This window comes from Acanthisitta chloris, unplaced genomic scaffold (assembly GCF_000695815.1).
Source record: "Acanthisitta chloris isolate BGI_N310 unplaced genomic scaffold, ASM69581v1 scaffold8680, whole genome shotgun sequence".
Taxonomy (NCBI): Eukaryota; Metazoa; Chordata; class Aves; order Passeriformes; family Acanthisittidae; genus Acanthisitta; species Acanthisitta chloris.
In genome coordinates this window covers 24,243-46,503 of record NW_008651045.1, presented here as the reverse complement: position 1 = coordinate 46,503, position 22,261 = coordinate 24,243, and the positions used below count along the sequence as shown (strand labels likewise).

General features: G+C 41.4%; 1 protein-coding gene across 1 annotated transcript in view; it reads left to right on the top strand.

Annotated features, from left to right (window-relative positions):
* FYCO1 (FYVE and coiled-coil domain containing 1) overlaps positions 1-22,261 on the top strand; it is a gene marked incomplete at its 5' end in the record, with an annotated part of 33,995 nt that overhangs the window by 5,109 nt on the left and 6,625 nt on the right. Inside the window, 8 exons of the mRNA XM_009071449.1 lie at positions 68-161; positions 564-3,194; positions 4,128-4,220; positions 5,276-5,394; positions 6,320-6,487; positions 6,896-7,045; positions 9,057-9,245; positions 9,602-9,748. Of these exons, the coding sequence (XP_009069697.1) occupies positions 68-161; positions 564-3,194; positions 4,128-4,220; positions 5,276-5,394; positions 6,320-6,487; positions 6,896-7,045; positions 9,057-9,245; positions 9,602-9,748 (3,591 nt within the window). The remainder of the gene's footprint in view (positions 1-67; positions 162-563; positions 3,195-4,127; positions 4,221-5,275; positions 5,395-6,319; positions 6,488-6,895; positions 7,046-9,056; positions 9,246-9,601; positions 9,749-22,261) is intronic.

Sequence of the window (22,261 nt, the reverse complement as noted above, 5' to 3'; positions counted from 1 at the left end):
GAGTAGAAGGACATGCATATATGTGCTTATACTTATCTTCTATATTGTTTCTCTATGTGATCAACAGGAGGACACTTTCCTCGCTTGGATCTTCAGCATATTTATGGAAGCCACCAAGTCGCAGTTCCAGCATGAGCAGTTTAGTGAGCAACTATTTGCAGGTAAGCAAATTGCAAATACATGTTTACATTTCATGGTAGATCTTTAGTTGACATAGTTCCAGAGAACCTGGTAGTTTTATGATGGTTAAGACTTTTACAATGCTAAACTACAAAAAGTGTTCTTAATTAAAAGTGACGAGAATTGTCTGGTAGCTGATTCAACTGAACATGCAAATCTCATAGAGGAAAAAAAATGCAGAAGACTGCTTGCAGATATGTATGTTTTCATTTATCTTTTGAGAAAACAAGTCCCATTTCCTGTAAGTTGATATCTTGTAGTGCTATGAATGCAACATACAATGTCACTGTTAAGAGCCCGAACTTGCTGTCATTTGAGCACACCATTTAAATGCATGTTTCATATTCCTTTAACTTTCTCATTTTCCCCTTCTGTTCATTTAGGCCCAAGAGTTTCCCTCCAGCCCTGATTTAAATAGCTCGCTAAATGCTGAACACCTTGAGGGCTACGAAGAGATACGTGTAGAACTTGACCAGGCTGAGCTGCGGCAGAGGGAACTTCAAGATCGTATTCGACAGCTAGAAATGGAAAACCAGGAGCTTCAGGCAGCTGTCAGCCTTCAAAAAGAACAAGTACAGGTAGAAAAGGAGAAGAACAGTAACTACAGTGAGGAGAACTCCCGGCTGGCAAAGATGGTCACAGAGTTACAGAAGCAGTGTGAGGTCTCACACTCCACTCAGAACACTGTCCATGACCTGCAGAAGTGCCTACAGTCACTGGAACTAAATGCAGTGGAGCAGCAGAAGGAATTTTCAGCAAAGGTGGAGCAGCTATTGACCAGCAAGGAAGACGGTGCCTCAAAATTGCAGGTTTCGAATCAGGAGCTAGAGACCTCTAGAGCTTTGGTTTCTATGAAAGACCTTTGTATCGATGAGCTCAAAGCCAAGCTGAGTTCCACAGAACAGAAGAACCTCAATCTCCTTGCAAAAGTTGATGCTGCCTTGGATGAAAAGGGACAGCAAGTCACAGCCCAGAATGACTCTGCCCTACAAATACAAGCACTCTTAGAGAAGCTTCAGGAGATGGAGAAGGAAAAGGCAGATATGCAAAGACTCAGTGATGAACATGTGTCTCAGCTGAAAGCAGCAAGGGAGGAGCTGCAGCTGAAAGAACAGGCACAGAAGGAACTGGAATCCAGATACAATCGCCTCACTGCTGACTCCAAAGAAGAGAGTGAAAAGCTGATTGGGAGCCTGGAAACCATGTCAAAGGAAAATGATGCACTTCAGAAGGCACTGACTATGAAAGGAAAGGAGATGACTGAGCTTCAGACCCAGGTAATGGGGTCGCTGGCTCAGGTGGGGGAATTGGAAAAAAATCTTGAGGAAGCCAGGAAAGAAAAAGAGAAACTTGAGGAGGAGTATGGTAGGAGGGAAGGAGCACTGAAGCAGGAAGCCCAGTCGCAAGCAGAGCAACTTGAACTACAGGAGGGTCGCTTAACAAAGGTGAGTCAGACTGTGCGTAACCTTGAGGAGCAAAACCGGAAACTCATGTCTGAGAAAGAGCATCTCGGGCAGAAGATCAAGGAGCTGGAGGAGCAGATGGAGCAGCAAAACTCTGCAGTGAGCGAATTGGATGAGGAGAGCAGGAAGCTAAAAGTGGAGAATGAAAATTTGCAGCAGTCCAAGAAGAAGATGGAAGGGAAGATGCAAAATCTGGAAGCTTCTAAAGCTTCCCTGGAAGCAGAGGTGGCCAGGCTGAGAGCCTCTGAGAAACAACTTCAGAGTGAGATAGATGATGCCCTGGTGTCAGTTGATGAAAAAGAGAAGAAGCTCCGGGGTGAGAACAAACAGCTGGATGAAGACTTGCAGAATGCCAGGAGGCAAAGCCAGATTCTGGAGGAGAGGTTAGAGGCTCTGCAGTCAGAATATGAAGAACTAAAGCAAAGAGAAGAGACCACCAGGGAGTCTTATGCCTCACTTGAAGGACAGCTGAAGAGTGCCAAACAGCATAGTTTACAAATAGAAAAAAGCTTAGGCACCTTGAAGGAAAGCAAAGAGTGTCTCCAGTCACAGCTCACAGAGAAGGAAGTAGAACTGCAAGGCATGGAGAGCCAGTGTGAGCAACTAAGAGCAGAAGCTGAAAGACACAAGAAGAAAGCAGAGACTCTTGAGACAGAAAAGCTCAGTGTTGAAAAGACATGCCTTCATCAGACAAAGCTTATTGAATCCCTCACATCAGAAAAGGAATCAGTGGAAAAACAACAACTACAGCAGAAAGCTTCCCTGGAGAAGGAGACAAAAGAGCTGGCCTTCAGACTGACCATGAGTGAAGAGCAGTTGGAGGTCAACCGAGGTGAAGTGTCTAGGCTGCAAGCAGAAGTCCTCGACCTGCGAGTCAAGCTTCAGCAGACCACTGATGAGAGAGAGAAGATGAGAGGTGAACTGGCAGTCACTGAGACTGTCTTGAGCGAGCAGAAGGTGCTTGTCCAGCAGCTGAAAGAGCAAAGTGAGTCTCTCAACAGAAACCATGTGCAAGAACTGGTGCAATGTAAAGAACGAGAAGAAGTGCTAAAAAAAGAGCAAGAGACAACAGCCCATCAAAAAGCTGAGCTGGAACATAATTTGCTGAACCTGAAGGAAGAGCTATCAAAGGTTAAGCAGTACTTGAAAAATGCTAGAATAGAAAATGAAGAAAACAAAGATCTCCTCCACAGGACCAATACAGATATGGCTGAACTTGGTATTCAGATCTGTGCCTTAAGCTCTGAAAAGGTGGATGCAGAAGAACAGTTAGCCCAGGCCACAGAAAGGCTCAGAGAACTGGAAGAACAGGCAACAGAGCAGCAAGAGAAGCTGAAGCTTGACATCTCTAATCTCAGAGAGGAGAACAAGAGCCTGCAAGAGAAATTAGAGGAGGCTCAAGTATGTGCTGCTGTTGTCCCAAGTCTGCAATTGCAGCTGGAGACAGCAAAGAAACAGGCACAAAGTTTCCAAGAGACCAGCCAAGAAGAGCTGTCTGCAATAAAATTTCAAATGAGCACAGAGATTCTAAATTATCAGACAAAATTCAAGGTAAATTAATGTAATTATTATAGCTGAGGGACCTGCTTTACCATCTGCTGCAGCAATTACTGCATGAAATCCTACGGTTTGTGTAGCTCGTGCTCTAAGACTAGCACACAACTAGCCTTAGCCTGGGAATCTGAAAATGTCTCTGCACTCATGACCTGGGCCTGTCTGAGGTAAAATAACTCTTCAGAGTTTTATGGGATGTATAGTGTGGCCATCCAAACCTGGTGGAGAGCAGGTGTGACATGGAAAAGCCAAGCAGTAATCAAGAGGGCGATTATTTCTTACGTTGCCACTGAAGGTAGCATCTGCTGTAACACTTCCCTCTGGTCACAGCTATGATTGTTTTATTTTTTGGTACTAACATTGCAAGACCTGTTCCCCACATCTCTAACACTGCTTCCATCTAGAAATTATTTTGATGAAATCAAACTTAGACTGAGACCAGATACTTTAGCAGTTAATTCCCTAATGTATTTTTCCTTTCAGCTGCTCAAGGAAGCAGCCAAGAAGATCAAAATTCTGCTTCCAGAAAAGCATGAGTCAGCTCTGTATATGTGTAACAGCACACCTGAAAGCTGAAGATTTTATTGTTTGTTTTGTCATTCTGAGATATTTTCTAAGACTGGTGGTTGATCAGAGGCTTATGCCACTGGTGTTATACACCAATCGCATGAGTTTGACCTTCTTTTTGTTGAGAACTGTAATAGCCTATGGAAAGTAACAGTAAAACCCAGCTAGTCTAGCACCACAGTGGGAGTTTCCTTGATTCCAAGAGTTGGGTGTCTTTTTAGCTGCCTTTCATGAGCTTGGCAATGGTGCTGCATTTATCACATGCATGGCAGTAAGAGCACTCATGATGCACAACTGGGAATTTTATAGATGAAGGGGTGGCCACTAGAGGATTGCTAACTCCTGGCTCAATCTCTCTGCTAGGCCATCAGTGAGGAGTGTGGAAAAGTAAAGGAGCAACTTGAGGAGCAGAAGCGACAACAGCATGCTGCAGAGGAAGAAATTACGGAGTTACAAGTAGGTGCTTGATCTGATTTAAAACCAGAGGTGTTTGTGTCAGCAGGCATTAGTGTTATAACTGAGAAGGCAAGCAGCATTTCTGATGACTGACTGTGGGTCTGAGAAGAGCCTTGAACAAATACAGGTGCTGCAGACAAAATACTCGGCAGCTGACAGTTAGCCACTGAAGCAGAGATTGTGAAAAGCACAACAGCACTTAGGACTTGTCCTTCTTTGAAAGCTAATCAGGCTTTTGTGTAAGACCTGGCTACGCGTTCTCTTCTTAAATGAGGGTGCAGGTTTAAAATGTGTCTGTCTTAGGCCCTGCATTCCCACGACACACAACCACACTTGTGCATCCATCTGTTTGCAGGCTGCAAAGGGCACTGAATCAGAGAATTAATCTGGCTGAGAAATAATCCAACCAGAAAAAAATAGGATTACTGCAACAAATTTAGCAAATATTTGGGTTAGAAGGGTCATACTGAGATGTAAGGAATACTGAAAGTAGAAAATTAAGGTTGTTGAACCTGGCCCTGCCTGCCAGCAGAAATACATACCCCTTCAGATGAAGTTAGGTATGTTCCCTGAGGACTCCAAGTTTGGTAGACCTATCTGGAGAGGCTAGTGGTGAAAGAAGTCGTGGGGTTTTTTTCCATTGTCTTTCATACTCCATATGGCTTTAATAAACAACATTTGTCTCATGTTTAATTGTTTTTCTTTTGAAACTTTTAGGTGGTGAAAAGGTTTTCAGGGTGTATTCTTTTGCAATTTGAGAGATTTTCCTTGATAAGGAAACAAAAGCTCAACTGACATAGACTAATAAGAATTACAGGCTTAATACTATCTTACTTCAGTCTATCCCTTATTCAGTGACCCCTTATTCAGTGTGACAGAAGTAATCAATCACTAGTACACAACTAATTACTGTCTGCTTATTCAGTAATATCTTAATTGGTCATTTGGCTTTAACTGATTCTGTTAAAGCATTGTTTAGGTGTCTTGGTAATTGCCCTATGCGTGGTAAAGTGTTGTTTTTCTCTGTAAGGAAATGCAATAATTTGTTTCACTAGGCTGCAAACACAAGTTTGTCTAGAAAGCTGGATGAAGCAAGAGAGCAGCTGTCCGAGTCAGAATCTGCTCGGCTGCAGAAGGAAGAGGAGGTGACATCTCTTAGAGAACTCTTGGAAAGGTGAGAGTTTGGGTTCTTTACACAAGCTGTTAATTGTAAGCCAAGCAAGGGGACAATAACCAAAACATATTGAAAATTGGTGTGGTTTATGAAGTAGAATATGCCATGGGATTTATACTGGGCAAATTGTGCCTGGGCACTGACAGGGAACATCAGATTGACATTCTAGATGAGAAATACTTAAATTACATAACACAGATGAATGCACAGTTTAGGTTTTATGGTCTTGTTAATTTAGCTGGTGATGTAAATTCATTGTGTGTCGTCCTTTATGAAACTGAAAAGCAGTTTTATAACCTCTTTTTACCTTATAGGTTAAGCACAAAATTAAAACAATATTGGTTCTTCTTTTGTAAGGAATGGAAAATTTGCACTTTTGAACAGTTTGTTTTTTCTCTCCTCTCCGTGAACTTTCAGGGTATCAGTAAGAACTATTTGAATGGGACCACATCCTGCATGTCTTTGTCAGGTTTCTTACCAGCTTTAACTATCTAACTCAGGCAGTGTTGTCAAGGTCTGTAATGTGGGCTTGTGTGGTGTGTATAATCTGGCACTTGGAAATAGGTCTTCATGAGGCATGGGCTCACACACAGTCTGATGTGTTAACCAAAGCCTATGTATTTTTATATTTTTGTGCTGATATAATCTGTTTTATTCCCAGTGTGGTAGCCATCATAACCTTTACTTATAAACAGGACATCCAAGAAATTGCTGGTAGCTGACTGTGTTCAGTAGTTAAGGGATCTATGTGCATTTTAAGTGATGCAGAAAACTGGAGAGATTTTTGTCTAACTCTAGAAAACATGCAGACTGAGAACAATTTCACTGAAACTATCTGTTTATCAGGGTGGAGGAGGCCTTTCTTCCATGGGGAAGACCTGAATCCACATGAGTTAAAAACTTCTTAATTGCCTTTGCATTTCAGCATCCAAAAAGAAGCTGATGAAGCAAAAGAGAAGATCCTGGATTACAGTGAGAAGCTCAGCAAGGTGGCAGCAGATAAAGATAGCAGTGACCAGAAGTTATTTGCTGAACTGGATGACCTGACAAGAACAAAACAGTTCCTTGAAGAACGTTTGATAGAACTTATCAGGTTGGCATCAAAATAAACAGCAAGCAGAAATTCAAATCTTAGCTTAGGATGTTAAGGGATACTGCCTAGGTGGTCCAGACTTGTATTCCTGAATTGAAAATACGGGTAATGGCCAAATGCATCAGCAGCTGAAATTTTGCATTTCCATAATATAGTAAAAAATATAACGCCCAGGATTATCTCCTTCTTGCAAAAATATGTGGTTCTCCGCATGGCATGTGTTTTTCTCTCTACCTGCCCAGAAGCTTCAGTAGGTTTCTTGATCTGTATTTCTGAAAGCTCCGCAGAAGTTACAGCAAAGGATTCTTTATTGTGAAGCTTTCACCAGTATTGCAATTGAGGGTGGTTACCAACAAACCAGCACTGATACCTTCTATGTATTTTTCTGTCTTGTGACTGTCTCTGCAGAGATAAGGATGCCTTGTGGCAAAAATCGGATGCTCTGGAGTTCCAGCAGAAGCTTAGTGCAGAGCAAAGGTGGCAGGGGGACACAGAGGTTAATCACTGTCTGGACTGCCAGAGAGAGTTCTCATGGATGGTGCGCCGACACCACTGCAGGTCAGTTTGTTGAACTGTATTGCATTGTTCAAATGCAAAATTCAGTAGGATCCTTTACATGGATGAAGTATTTCTTAATGTTCACAGTTCATTGGTCAAAATCATTGATACATGACATTGTAGAGGCTGAAAGAACATGAGTTTACAGGGGAATAAGAGACATTAATGGAAATGTCCTTTAACGTATATTAAGGCAAAGGTCTGGAAGCAGCTCTGACTTGGGAAGTCTGTTAGTGTCTCTGTCATGGTTTAACCCCAGGCAGCCACCAAACACCATGCAGCTGCTTTCTCACTCCCCCACCAACAGGATGGGGGAGTGAATGGGAAGGGTAAAAGCTGGAAAAACTCATGGGTTGAGATAAAGACAGTTTAATAGAGAAAGCAGAAGCTGCACACACAAGCAAAGCAAAACAAGGAATTAATTCACTGCTTCCCACGGGCAGGAGGTGTTCAGCCATCTCCAGGAGAGCAGGGCCCATCACATGTAACAGTTCCTTGGGAAGACAGATGCCATCTCTCCAAACATCCCTCCCTTCCTTCTTCTTCCTCCCACTTTATATACTGAGCATGATGTCATATGGTATGGAATATCCCTTTGGTCAGTTTGGGTCACCTGTCCCAGCTGTGTCGCCTCCCAATCTCCCATGCACCTCCAACTTCCTTGCTGGCGTGGCAGTACAGAAAGCAGAAGAGGCCTTGGTGTAAGCTCTGCTCAGCAATAACAAAAACATCTCTGCATTATCAATCCTGTGTTCTGCACAAATCCTAAACATAGCCCCATACTAGTCACTGTGAAGAAAGTTAACTCTACCCCAGCCCAAACCAGCAGTCTCATTTCTGGAAACAGAGATAATCACACCCTACATAGTGTGTTTCTTTGAAGGACTGTGCACTGCTCTGTGCATGCTCCAAACAATATTCACTGGGATGGTTTTGCTATTGTGATAGAAGTATTCCAGAACAAATTACAATATTCTGTGCAATTAGAAATTTGTTTACTTAAGCTAGGTATGTTCAGAGATAATCACGAATTGCAGAGTAATCTTGCTTGATATTAAATTATTTCCCATACAGTTATATTAGTTATGTGATCTAGATATATTAAAATATATTTAAGTGGATACATTCAGGGTAGTAGTGATATGTTTGATTTGGCTTTTCACTGTTCCTTATCTTCATGACCTGGTTAGTCATATAAGGAAACAAGTACTGGGACTGTTTCAACTACAATATGAATGCAGGCAACATTTACTAGGGATTAGTGAAGTCATTTTGGCTAACAGCTTCCAAATGACTCATTTCTAGTAAAATCTGTGAAAGTTGCTTGTGTCTTCACCTCCTAATGATTTAAATGATTATGAAAAACAAAACCACTAAAACTTCATGAGTAACAGTGGTCCCTGCTGGGTGCTTTTGTTCATGATAATCTTTACATGCTCATTAAAAAGTAGTTGATAGGTTTAATACTGAGAGACTTCAGAGTTGCAAGGGCAGGAGGGATGACTGTACAGGTTGAGTCCTACAGTTTTCTCTTCCCTGTCTGAAGGGGAGAGGGGTCATTACAAAGTACATATGTAGAGATGTGTTCTAACAGTCCTTACAATCAAATACAGTTTTATTCTATCTGTGTATGAGATCTGGCCTGTGTAATATTGTTAAGTACGTTTCCTTCCTATGTACTTAATATAAATATTACTTACTTGTGTAAGTAATTGTTTGATTGGTTTAGCCTTTATATTTAAATCTGTATTTATTTTTGGGGAGTTTTTTTAGGTTTTTTTCTGTTTCATACTGCAGAGTATGAATGTGAATTTCTGTCCTGTCCTTGTCATGGAAACTCGCATCACTTCAGAAAGGAGTATTATTATGAGTCTGTATTATGAGTTCTGCCATGGATTTGTGCTTTTGCAGAAAGCAAAACCATTATGACAAAGCCCCAAGCTCTGTCATGTAGTTATGTTCCAGCTGTGTGTGAACTTTTCTGACACCTTTGGTTTTGAATCATTTCTAGAATGTGTGGTCGCATTTTCTGCTACTACTGCTGCAACAACTACATGGTGACAAAACCTGGTGGAAAAAAAGAGCGTTGCTGCAGAGCTTGCTTTAGTAAGCCTAGAGTCTTTGTGGACAGTACAGATGACTCTGGATCCAGTGCCAACCAGGAAGGATCACCAGCTTCATTGGAATCACCGGTGTCACCATCGGAGAGGGCTTTCGGTTAGTGTGTTGTTTGCACGCTGTGGAGAACTAAGTAAGGTTCTTCAACAGTCTCCAAGAAACCACATGGTCACCTCCTGCTCCAAGGACCTGCATGCTATGCAGTGTTCTCAGGGTGGGACTGATCCCATCTTTAAATTTATTGGTATTTGGTAATGACAGAAATGTGTATGTATATTAACTGTCAGTCAGCCTGGCAATCCCTTAGTTCTAGTAGTTACTTAATGCTTCTGTAAAGGTAGAGGAATGGCCCAGTCTTCCCCACTAAGGGTTTTGCTTGTTTGTTTTCCAGACAACCAACTAATATTGTTTGTTTCTTTTCATGTCCTTTTATGGCACAGTTGCAAGTGAAGCCTCTAAGCCACCAGATGATGCAGCATTTGATATAATCACTGATGAGGAGCTCTGCCAAGTACAGGAATCAGACTCTCTCCACAATGAAAGTCAGATGGAAGGAGAATCTCTGGATCACAGCATGACAGATCTGTGAGTAAACACTGCTTCACAGAGTGGGGGCTCTTTTGGATTTGCTTATAATGTTCTTTTTTTTCCATTCAGTGAGAGTAGCCAACCCCTGCATAAAGAGAAGACACCTCTGTTCCCAGCCACATGTTCAGTAGACCAAAACAGCTTAATGTTGACCTATTTGCACAGTCAGCATCAAATCTAGTAAATCTAAGCAGCTCCATCCTCTCCCTCCACCTGCTTCACCACAGCACAGGGGATTAGTCCCAGTTCTGTCACCAGGCCAACTGTCTCCATTAAAGTCAGCTTTCAGGCCATGCTGGATTACTGGTCACGCACACAACTTACTATAATTGCTAAGCAACACTGTCAGACTCACCAATATCAACAGAACAAGGAGGTGGGGAAAAGCTGAGGAAAGATGTGCTCTTTTTGACAGGCTTCATTGACCTGAATGTGACATAACCTGTCTATGTCTGTGGGATTCCTTAGTACCTTAAAGATGACAGCTTGCAGAAAAGAAAGTGTAGCTAAATCTGGCACAAGTTTTTGCTTATTTTTAAGAAAATGAGAGAGAATGCAGATTTCAGTAATCTTTTTTTACATGTATTTCTATGTAAATTAGCATTGAAGAGGATCTAAGGCCATCTGAATATCCAAACACTTGGTTTGCAAATTATGTTTTAGTATTATAGGTTAATGTATAGCCATGTTTATACAAAACATTGGTTTGCTATTGTTCAAATATTTTACAAAAATTCTGTAAAATATATGATGAAAGGGAAAAAAAGAGCAATTTCATCTAATTTATCTACTTGCATTTCTTCTGAGCAGAAAAATAAGCATGATAAATCTAAATGCTAAACTGAAAACAGCCACAGAGTAAACAATCTGTTGCTGAGAAAGCAGACCTAGACTCTTTTGCCCTTAGCAGACCTATTTCTGGTATTAACCACAGCGACTTGCAGTTTGGGTTGAAGACAGACTGTACCGATTGTTTATTTGGTTAAAAAAAAAAAAACCAAAAAACTTTCCAAAATTCTACATTTTTGCTTCATGGTAAATAACTTGTATGTATTCTGCCTATTTTGTGTACTGTTGACACTGAGAGTATGTTCATGTTTAAGATGTGCTGGGCAGACATGAATGAACTGAGCTTCACAATGCTCTTGTGAGGTTTATATTGCCTGGGTTTTGCAAAGGGACAATTTGTGTTGAGGAATTTTTGTTTATTTGAAGAAGAAAAAAGTGTAATGTACTTTGTCTTCATGCTATCCCCAGAGGATATGTGTATCACAGGTGAGTTAGCTCTGGAGAATACAACCAGGAGAGAAGAAATAAGTGTGGGTCACCATTTGTTTTAGTTTGGGGTTGGTCTAGATTCATCTTGTCCCACAAAGAATTCAAGCTGGAAGGAAGGATTGCCACTAACAATGGAATACTATTCTTGAATGGTACCCATTCAACAACCTGTTTTCACCATGTAAGCTTTCAAAGGTTGTCTATCTCCCCTTGTTCACAGAGTATAGGCAGGAGAGCCAGGAAATAGTGTTTTATCCTCTGTTGCTCTTGGTCATCAGTCTCATGAGCAGACGGGAAAGTCCTACAGTGAGCTTGAGTCATTCTTTGCAGAGAGCACAAACCACACCTGCCATTTCCCACCTGTAATGTTGGGAAGGTTTCACTAGCCTAAACACTGGAGAGCAGAATGAGCTTCTCACATTGTGGATGACTTGAGCATCTTGTGCGTGTGGTACGGGAGAGATCTAGCAACTGATACATGAGTCAGATGATGGTGTGGTGCCTGTGGTGCATGTTAGAAAAAAAAGTAGAGCACAGTGTTGATTGTGACAGAAGTTTTCTCACTTGTTTCCGTGGTGAGGAGTGTATGTGTACCCAAAGCTTCAGCGTGACTAACCACGTGAGCAGATAATGCAGCATAAGATGCCTTGGGTGATTTGAGAGTAAATGTGCCAGAGCCAATATATTGGGTAAAAGCAAAGGTTCTGCTACCCCTCTGTCCTGCCTTTGACAGCAGCACATAGCAGATGTACTGAAAATTTTCCAGTGTGTTTTCTTCCACATCTCAAGCATCTGCAGTATAGTGACTTTCTGAGCTATTGTTGCATTGCTGCAGATTTCTTGGCTGTACTGAACTGATCACCTTGAATTTCATGTAGTCCACCTATGATCTTCATTCTTTTTTGAAAGTGTCCAGCTAAATGTGGCCTGATTGCCATGTGGAAACTGCAGCTAGTCTCCACTGCCATTCCAATAATGTTCTCCTTGCATGAAATTGAATATTTGGAGTAGAATTTGTTTTGATACTGTGTCTGGAGAAGACACAAAGGTTGTGCTTGCTAGATGCAGGTCTGAGGAATGCATACAAATAAGTAAGTTTTCAGGCCTGACTTCTTTATTGAGGTCTGCTGAAAGTTGTCCAAGCTTTTTAGCTTTTGTAGGAGATTGGTGCAGCTCTAAAAGTGAAGGAGATGAGGAGCCAAGAGAGGGAAGAAAGAAGGGAGGCTCGCTGTACAGACAGAAGATCTGTGATGGACATGCTCTGTTGACATAGTTTCTTATGACCTTACTCTGGCTGAGTGGCAGAGATTTTCACACTGACCTTACCTATTCTAGGTGTGAGTCCTTGCTGGACTGGCAATGTGAGTTAGTGCTCAAAGCAGTGAATTACCTTAAAAGACATTTCTATTTCTATTTGTCCCCCTTTTGGTGTCTACTGTACTGTTACTCTATTTTTCACTTTTTCACTGTGGTTCTTTCCTTGAAGTCACATGCAGCAAATACAACATCTTTTGGTAAAAGCAGATTTTGAGACACTGCCTTTATTGGTACAGGTCAATTGAGGATCACTTAAAACTCACCTTCGTCATGAGCTGCACAGGTGTGTAACAAGATAGATGATGTACCAGCATAACTCTGGCTTGAGGCAGCTCTTTCTTAAAGGTTAGGATTATGCAGCAGTTGCTTCATGCTTTCAGGTCTGTCTTGAGAGTTTGGAGCAACCTGACTGAAATCTTAATGTAAGAAGCTGAGTTAAGTTGTGCAGTTGTGATACATCCTGTTATTTCAAGGTTCATATTGTTGTATTTTTAAACTCTTTTATTCCTAAAGCATTCACATGTGCAGATTGTGTTCTAAAACAAAGGTCAGGGTAGTGCACAGCAGCACTGGGTCAAAGTCATCATGATAAACCAGTGCACTGTGTTTCCATCTTACATATTGTAGACATTAAATGCCTGCAATAAGTGTTGCAGCCACAGAATCAAGATAACAGATGGGAGAAGAGTTAAAAAACCCAACAAACTTGCTGCTACGCTGGTACAGAAACAGTTTATTCACACCTTGGTACTGGTAGAAAAACCCTCTCAGCCTGTCTGCATGGTGGTTGCTTTGGTTTGGATTCTTTTTTTTCTTAATGACTCATAATACTCTTTGCTGACCTAATTACACTCACATGGCCAGGCAGGGTGCCAGTGTAGCCAAAAGGGTGAACTGCATGTGGTCCAAAAGCATTTGCTGTCCTGCATAGAACCAGCCAGGAAGGAGTGGGGACAGGAGCAGCTCTCACCATCCTCCACTGGCAAAGCCTCCCTTACAGCTGTGTTGTTAGGATAGCAGCTTTACTTGCCACACACATATGAAAGCACAGCATGTTCCTTCCTAGTTTTAAGGATGTTTCACTATGGCAGAAAAAAGAAAGATTGTGTAGTAAGGAAAGGATTGCCTAAAGCAGCTGTTTTCTACAGGGGAAAGAAAGTGATGTGGACACAATGGTGCCAACAAGGGTTAGGTACCACTGAGCTGCAATGATCTGGTAGGAAGAACTGAGTGTTACTGGGGTGAAAAGGAACATTCAGAGTGAGTGTGATTATCACAAGAATGATTTGAAATAGTTAAAACTGGTAAGCTGTAAAGACTTTCAGCCTTTGGGCTGGACCCAACCCTGCCTTTATCACAGGCAGCCCACAGGTGCGTCAGGCCCTTCCTCTGCTCCTCTCCAATATCCCTTCTTTGTTTTCCCCTATTTTACCCCTGTTCTACTAATCTCTGTAAGAGCTTTTGCATACTTTCTGTCCCAGGCTACACTGCCCCCGTGCACCTTTTTGCCTCCCAGTGGGAAGTGAAAAGGCCAGGGGTGGAAGGGATGGATTTCAAGAACAAAGAAGGAAAACAACTAAGGAATCCAGTTTCATGGCAAGGGAGCCAGGATTCCAGGGAAAACAGACTAGAAAGATCTTATGGTGCAAAGAATGTGTGGGAATGAGGGTGTGAGCATTTGCATCTAGGGAAACACTGCTCAGCGTTAGAGCCCACATGTGGTATGATATCCCTTGTGTTTATAGGGCGTCTGGTCATCTGGCAACATGAACTCTGGTACCAGAAATAAGATGTGTATGGGACATTCAGGCCATGAACCTCATACTAGATGAAAGGCAGATGGAAAATGCTGCTTTATTACTCATTCAGCATTCATCTAAAATTTCTGTATGCATAGAGACTGTCTCCCAAATAGAAAAAATTAAACAAAAGAAAAAGCCCACAAAAAAACCATGCATAGAGACTGTCTCCCAAATAGAAAAAATTAAATAAAAGAAAAAGCCCACAAAAAAAAACCCTAACCACATGTGAAACCCAGCACGAATTTTGAAATGTATAGTGTTTTTAATCCAGGAATTATGAAATGAGTGAGCTGAACTAAAATATGTCATATCTTTGAAACAAAACTCATAAAAGCTTTTGTTAACAAACACCATTCATAGACTGTCTCCCAAATAGAAAAAATTAAATAAAAGAAAAAGCCCACAAAAAAAAACCCTAACCACATGTGAAACCCAGCACGAATTTTGAAATGTATAGTGTTTTTAATCCAGGAATTATGAAATGAGTGAGCTGAACTAAAATATGTCATATCTTTGAAACAAAACTCATAAAAGCTTTTGTTAACAAACACCATTCATAGAAAACCAGCAGGCCAGAGGTTTTGGAGTCAGGAAGTTCAAGTTAGCTTTATGTCATGAAGAGCAGAGTTTTATCTCATTGTTTCTTATACCTTCGAAGATCTGCAATGTTAACTCAGTTACCAGCTTTGACTGGAAAAGCAGGAAACACTGAAGTATCATGATTAAGACAGGCTGGTCTAAACCTGATCACCTATCTTTACTAATGGCATTGTGTTTCCTTCTACTCAGGGTACCTATCTCAATATTTACAAACAAAACAAAGAAAAACCTGTAAAATTCTTGCCAGATTTTTTAGGCAGTTTTATACTGGATACATGCTTGTGGCTTCTGCCTTATTTGAAGCGGTAAAAGTTTTAGTGTCTTCCTCTTTGGTGGTTTCCCTCTGTTTAGCCATAACTTGCTGTTTGACACATCTTGAGTTTTTAATAATTTTCAGTAAGTGCCTCCTGAATTTCATCCCTATGAAGAAATACAAAACAGGGTTAAGGCAGGCAATGCAAATAAGCAAGAGCTCCTGTTATGATGAATGCATATTCAAAGCTGTTGTTTGGGTTAAAGCTCCAGTCTATGATTTTAATCAGTCTCAAAACCAAAAAGAGAGAAAGTATAGGGTAACTGAGTAAGAATACACAGAACAACTGTAGAAAATATTTTTGATATATATGTTCTTTTGAAGACTTCTGGCATGCAGGAAGGTTCTAATAATTAGTGAGTAGCAGATGGTCATGGCTAGGATGGGAATAAAATAAGCAAGGGTCACTTGGATCACTTCAAGATCCAGGTCTGTTCAATGGTTTGGGTACTCTTTCTGGCATGCTGCCTTATAAATACTAAACACCTCACTAAAAATAAACTGTGGTGTGGCAAATGCTAGTGAGATCACCCACACTGAGACACAGATAAATTTTCTCCATGTCATTGGTTTGGTTCGACACATGTGATTTGGTGGCAAAAGCAATGGCAATAAGGTGGTCAAAGGTGATAGACATTAGAGTTAAGATTGAAGTGTATAAGGGCCCCATATAATATGACATGCCATGATACCTCAAGTCCACTCCTGAGCAGCAGAATATGCCCAGAGTGGCAGCATCCAAAGGAAGAACCACTCAGCCATAGCCAAGTTCAGCAAAAAGATGTCTGTCAGTATCTTCAGTTTCACATAAAAAACTAGTATGACAAAAATCAGTGTATTTCCTGCTAGGCCAAGGATGAAAACAACTAAATAAATACAGGGCACAAAGAGTCTTGCAAATGTGAAAATTCTTGCATCTGTTTTCCTTGGGCTTAGTCATGGAAGAGGTTTATTAAAAGACAGCAGCATCTATACTTGCCATGTTGCCTTCTGTTTAAAGGCAGCCTGTAAGGAGACACATTGAGATTTTTTTACTCAGCAAATATTTAAATCCTAATGCATCCAGGAGACAGACTAAATCCTAAGTGCTACAGATAGGAGTTGTAATAAAGCATCCATGACAGACAAAAGCAAACCTGCTTATTTGCTGAAGAGGATTGTCTTGACAGTCAAGACCCAAACACAGCAGCTGATGGATTTGCATGCATCATCTGTTACCAGATTTCTACTGATGGGGATTCACAAGTATACTCAAAAGACAATTACAAAGAGGCTTCTGAAAACAATACAAGGATTAAGCTTTCAAATACATTGGTGGTTTAGTGTTTGCATTGAGGGTTTCTGGGGAAACTCGTGAGAGAAACAGAATCTAGCCTTTGGCCTCAGGTTGCAGACTCGGAGCATCAGTTGTTTGGCTTCTGCTGGAACTGTCCTGAAAGACAGGGTTCAAGCCTTGGTAACTGAGCACTTTAGCACTTGTGGTTCAGTTCAGCCTCATCTCGTTTTTCAGATGTTAGTCACATCGTCAGGTGGTGACACTTTCCTTTCCCTTTCTCAAGTGACTTACTGGAAATATGGAGAATTTTCATTAATGTATTACATTTGTATTACTCTCAGAGAGAGGAGTCACCACTTCTCTGTCAACCCCCTCCATCACACCCCTTCTCGAGAGCTGAGGGGATATCACAGCGTCAGCTTTTCAAGGTAAGGTCAGTTCTCTGTCAGAGCTGTTGCCAGCACATAAAGAGTAACAGCCCTAACACTAACAACTGTCTTTGTAAGTTGTTTACTTGGTAAGTTAAATCTTTTGTGAGACAGGTTAATGGGCTTTTAAAATACTTGACCTCAAGTTAAATGTCCTTTCTCTTGAGCTACAAAGAACATGTTTCTGTGAGACTAATCCTACTACAACATATTACTCAGCATAAGATTGGCAGAATTCACCTCTGAATCATAAAGATTGGCTCAAAGGCCTCCCCTGGGTGAGTTATAATGTACAGGAGTTTGAATGTTACCTGAAAAATAGTTTCCATGGGGCCATGAAGCAAAGCCAGTGCAGTTTTATTAGTCACCAGAAAAGTACCTTTGAAAAGCTGCTGGCTCTTTATGAAATAGTTTACTTTTCAATTCAGATGGAGGCAAAGCATAGGATGAAGATAATCAGCAAGAAGTAAGTTAGGCTCCAGAACACCAAGGCAAAGTATACTGAAATGAATTGTATCACTGTGGTTTATGTTATGTACTCTTTGCAACAACAGTCAGCTGACATTTCTTGCTGTCTTTCTTGTAAAGGAAATGCAGTTCCCTCTGAACTGAAACAAAATCATTACCAGGTATTCAGCTACTCAGTAACTTGGTACTCATTATTACTGTAGTTTGATGACATAGCATTGCATTAGTAACCTTACCGAAGTGGTACAGTTCCTTCTGGTGTCTTAAGTTCACTAGAAATTAGCCTTTAGGGGAGCCTTACTGACTCTTTTAAAAGAAGATTGTTTAATGCCTGCTCTTAATCTATAACGAGTTTTTGCCTTAAGATATATTACTCACTCTCTGGACAGATCAAAATATTTACAATTTTAACTAATGTTTTTCCTGTTTACATTTATGTTTTTCACAGGAATTTTCCAATTGGGATAGTAATATCCTAACTTGGTTTTGGTGAAAACAAATAGGAGTTTTACTATGGGTTTCCTATGGAAATCGGGCTAGAATAATTCAGCTGTGAAGAATTTTCTAATATACAAATAGCAGGCACTGACTTGTGATATTCTTGTCTCCCCCACATGCTGACATGAGCAGGTGTGCGTATTGATGAAGAACTGAATGCTGCAGAAGAGATATTTCTAGTGGGGTTTTTTGATGTTATATGCTTAACATTTCTCAGCTGGGCTCTAAATTCTGAATTCATAGGATAGATGAGGTGACTGACCCCATTGAACAGATAGCAGAGGACTAGTGAGACTCCGTGAAAGAGCTTTCAACTGATGCTCAAGAAAGCTATTTTCATGTTGCATTCTCATGATCTTAAAGGACTTAGGTGTTTTTTCTTTTTTTTTTTTTTTCTCCTGTCTATATATAGTCATTTAAGTTCTTTCTTGGTTTGTTAGCAGGAGAAACGAGTCTTAAATGCCTGGCTGATTACCAGCCCATCTGAAAAAAAGAAGAAAGTCCTACATGCATAAACTTAGGTTAACCTTGCAGAATCATAGTCTCACAGAATGGTTTTTATTGGAAGGGACCTTAAAGATCATCTAGTTTCAACCTCCCTGTGGTGAACAGGGACATCTTTCACTAGACTAGGTTGCTCAGAGCCCCATCCATCCTGGCCTTGGAAGCTTCCAGGTATGGAGCATCCACAACTTCTCTGGGCAACCTGGCCACACCACCCTCACAGTAAAGAATTTCTTCCTAATATCTAATCTAAACCTACTCTTAGTTTGAAACTGTTCCCTCTTGTCCAATCACTACATACCCTTGTAAATAGTCTCTCTCCATCTTTCTTGTAGGCTCCCTTCAGGAACTAGAAGTTTGTAATTAAGTCACCCCTAAGCCTTCTGTTTTCCAGTCTGAACAAAGCCAGTTTTCTCAGCCTTTCCTCATAAGAGAGGTGCTTCATCTCTCTAATCATCTTGGTGGCTCTCCTCTGGACTTGCTCCAACAGGTCAATATCCATCCTGTGCTGGGGACACCAGAGGTGAAACTCTAGGTGGGGTTTCATGAGATATTTTTTTTGCCCATCTGAGATGAGCTAGATTTGGCTAGAATGTTACTATGTTGGATACCACCCCCAAATAAGTTTCTTACCTTTGAGGCGATCTCAGTCCTGCTTGAAGTTACTGCGTGTGCTACTTTTTATTTCAGAGTCAATGAAAGTAAGCAGGGAGGGCCTCTAGACAGTTACAGGGGAGCTGGGAGGCCATAACCTGTGCAGGGGTGATTTGTTTTCACTTGCAGCAAAGGCAGAGCTGGGAATTGACTTACAGACTGTGGGTACAAGATGTTGGAGAGAAATAGTTTTGAGGAGGCTTTTGAGAGGGTACAGGAGGTGCCTGGGCAATGCTGCTCCATGCAGTCATATTCTGCTGCCGTTTGTTCCAGCTATAATTAGGGACATCTTTAGTGCACTCCTTGTAACTAAGCTACATGCTGGGGCATCACTGCAACTCTGCATGAGACTTAGCTTTCTTTTATCCTTTCCTGTGGTATTCCTTCTTAGGAGGAGCCCATTACCTGCACATCCCATAGAGCAATGTACTGCATGCAGCGTACGTAACATTTCAGGTGGTTTCCTAGATGTATTCCTCATGTCTGTGTTTGTCAGCTGTGCTCACTTGCCTTGTGAGCCTCTCTGCTCTTGATAGCCTTTGGAGACTGATCTTCAGGAGTGGTGGTTAGTGTAGAAAAGCAGGAAACTTACTCCTGCAAGAGAGGGAAACAGTATCCAGAAAAACTAGCCCATGAAGTTAGATCTTTGCAGCGGCCTGTGGTACCATAGCTGGAGTGCTTCTGGGACTCTGACTGGTAGGGCAGTATGCTTGTACCTCTGAGTGCTTGAGTTTGGTACCAGTGTATTACAAAAAAACCCAAACCAACAAACATCAAATTTGACTTAATCCTGCAGCATCATTTGCTGAAAGAAGACTATTGACAGAAGAAATGCAAGACTCTGTACTGCTCTTTAAAATTGAGTTCTCCTGTGTGCTTCATTGCATGTGGCAGCAATTCCTCTGCCTCCAAGAAACAAACTTGAAGCAAGGTGCTAAATATTCACAAACTGTTCCTGTCCAACAAAGGAGAAATAGTCTGCAACCACCACCTGCTTTTATTAGTTATTTTCAGGTGCAGAATAGGGTATGAGGATGATAAAGCAGTGGCTAAGCTATGTGGTAGCGTACGTACCCTAAACCAGTGTGAATGTCTGCCTTGAGAAAAGATAAAGTTCCCATTGTGCTGCAGAGGGACAGCAGTTGGCCCTTTTGGCCAGCGAGGCCCATTTAAATTGCTTAAAATCAAAAAGTGTTCAGAATTGCTTTTGAAATATTTTAATTGTGCATTTATGGAGATCTCATCTAAGCTACTCTGGTCAGCCTAGTTCACAGTGACCTCATTGCAACTGCCACTTCCACAGTCACCGGAGATGCTTCTTTCTCAGACTGTATAGGCAGGGTTGGCCTTCCCGTGGAGACCACTACCCTCCTGACATCCTTTTGCCCTGGGATCACCTCTCTAACGTCAAATAACCTCTTTACTAGAAGATAACTGCAGCACCAGCAATATTCAACCCTTTATCATGCATTTGGGATCAAAAGAAATGCTTAAGTTCTTGATTCCCATTGTTATCCGTTTGCTGCCTCCTGCTGTGGAGGTGACTTGAACTCACCCTTGTAATACCAAGTTGCTGATTTTGAAACCTGTTACCTGAACCTTTTGCAAATGCAGCATTTGAAGATGTCTTCATCTCAGAGCCTTTGCCAAACCTCTTCTCTAGTGTAATATTAAAAAACCCCCAAAATCTCAAAAGATTTTGCATTTTGTCCCCTGGAGCATGGGAATATCCCTTTGCCATTATTGTTTCCCCAGCCTGCTTTCTCTGTATTGCCTCTGGTCTTGCCAATACACTGTAGCCAGTTTTAAGGCAGGGGAGTCTTTTTGTATTGTTTGTTGTTCTTTTTCCTTTCTTTCCATACTGGATGTAGCATAGTTAAATGATACATATTTTTTGAGAAATAGCTTGGATTTCCTATGTACCAACAAGCAGGTCATCCACAGCACATTGTAGTGGATTTTTGTGTCCATCCATTTATTTTTTTCATCAGTTGTCTGTGTGATGTTTTCCCATCCTAGTATATGTCAGGGTTTGTCCTTAAGTCTTCTATCCCTTTCCCACCTGTACACATTCCTTGCAAGACACTGTCTTGCACCCTGTTAACAACTCAGTGAGCTCTGTATCCCCCATGTTCCATCCAAAATCACACCTCTTTTCTTAGCCATAAGAAGGGAAGTCTGTGGTGTCCTTTCTTCTGGTCCTTCACCATCCTCTTTTGTTTTTTCCTGCTCTTTGTTGGGCTGGAGGGGAAGGCTGATTAACTAAGTTAGGGTACTTGGGATGGGTCTGACCTGCTAGATAACAGCAGGCCCAGGGAATCACTGGTGCACTTCAGCGTAATGCCTTTGACTGTTTCTTTGCATTTTCAGATGTGTTTGCTGGGCTAAGCAGCTGTTAGGGGCTCTGTACAGCCTCCAGTCTCCGTTTCAGGTTTCTGGCTTGCACATGATTCGGTAAGATTCTCAACCTGGATGACTGAAGTTCTCTCCAGAAATCATTGCACAGCTGACAAGGAGATGGCTTATGGGATTTCGCTGCTCCGTCACATGAAGCCAACACCTCAGACACTTAGCTACAGCTGTCAGAGCTCAGGTGTTTATGAAAACAGAAAATTGTTGAGTGCAGAGTTGAACCAGCTTTCTTCAGGTTTCAATTCTGAAAGAGACTTCTTACTTCTAACTCCCAAAGCCATTTATGATGTTGGCCACAGTATTTTTAGTATGATTTTAAGAAATGCTTTCCATGTATAAGAACAGGGACACTGGACCAGACCTTCTACCTGAGGGACACTGACCAACAGCAGGTCCCTGAGGGAGAGCATAAGAACAGGACAAGCATGAAGTAACACTTCTTCAAAATGCTCCACCAGCCTCTGACAATCTGTCTTGAGGATTTGCTGAATCAGAACTGTTCTTTTCTTGCTGTAGTATCTTTTCCATGCTTCAGTTCTTCTGCTTTTCAGTCTCACTTCATCTCACTTCAAAAAAAAAAAAAGAGAAACAGTCCAGACTGCTTAAATAGATAGAGCAGAGGGTTCGTATTCATAACCTTGGCACCTGGCAAGCTGCAGGAACATCCTTTCATGTTGCCACATATGTGAATAGGTCACATGCAAGAATAAATTCTCCTGTCAGGGGCACAAGTTAAATCCTGAGACTGTGTTTCTTACATTTTCCACATAGGCTACCAGACCTCAGTTTAGACTGTTGGACTCAAGTGGATATCATAAAGAGAAGGAGGATTTGCTTTGTGATTATGATGCACTTTGGTTTAATAGACAAAGTAGGAGACTAAGCATTCCCTTAACCTATAGTGAGTGGACATGTGGTGAATTTATTGGTTGGAGCATCCAAGTGGAAAGCGAAGCACCT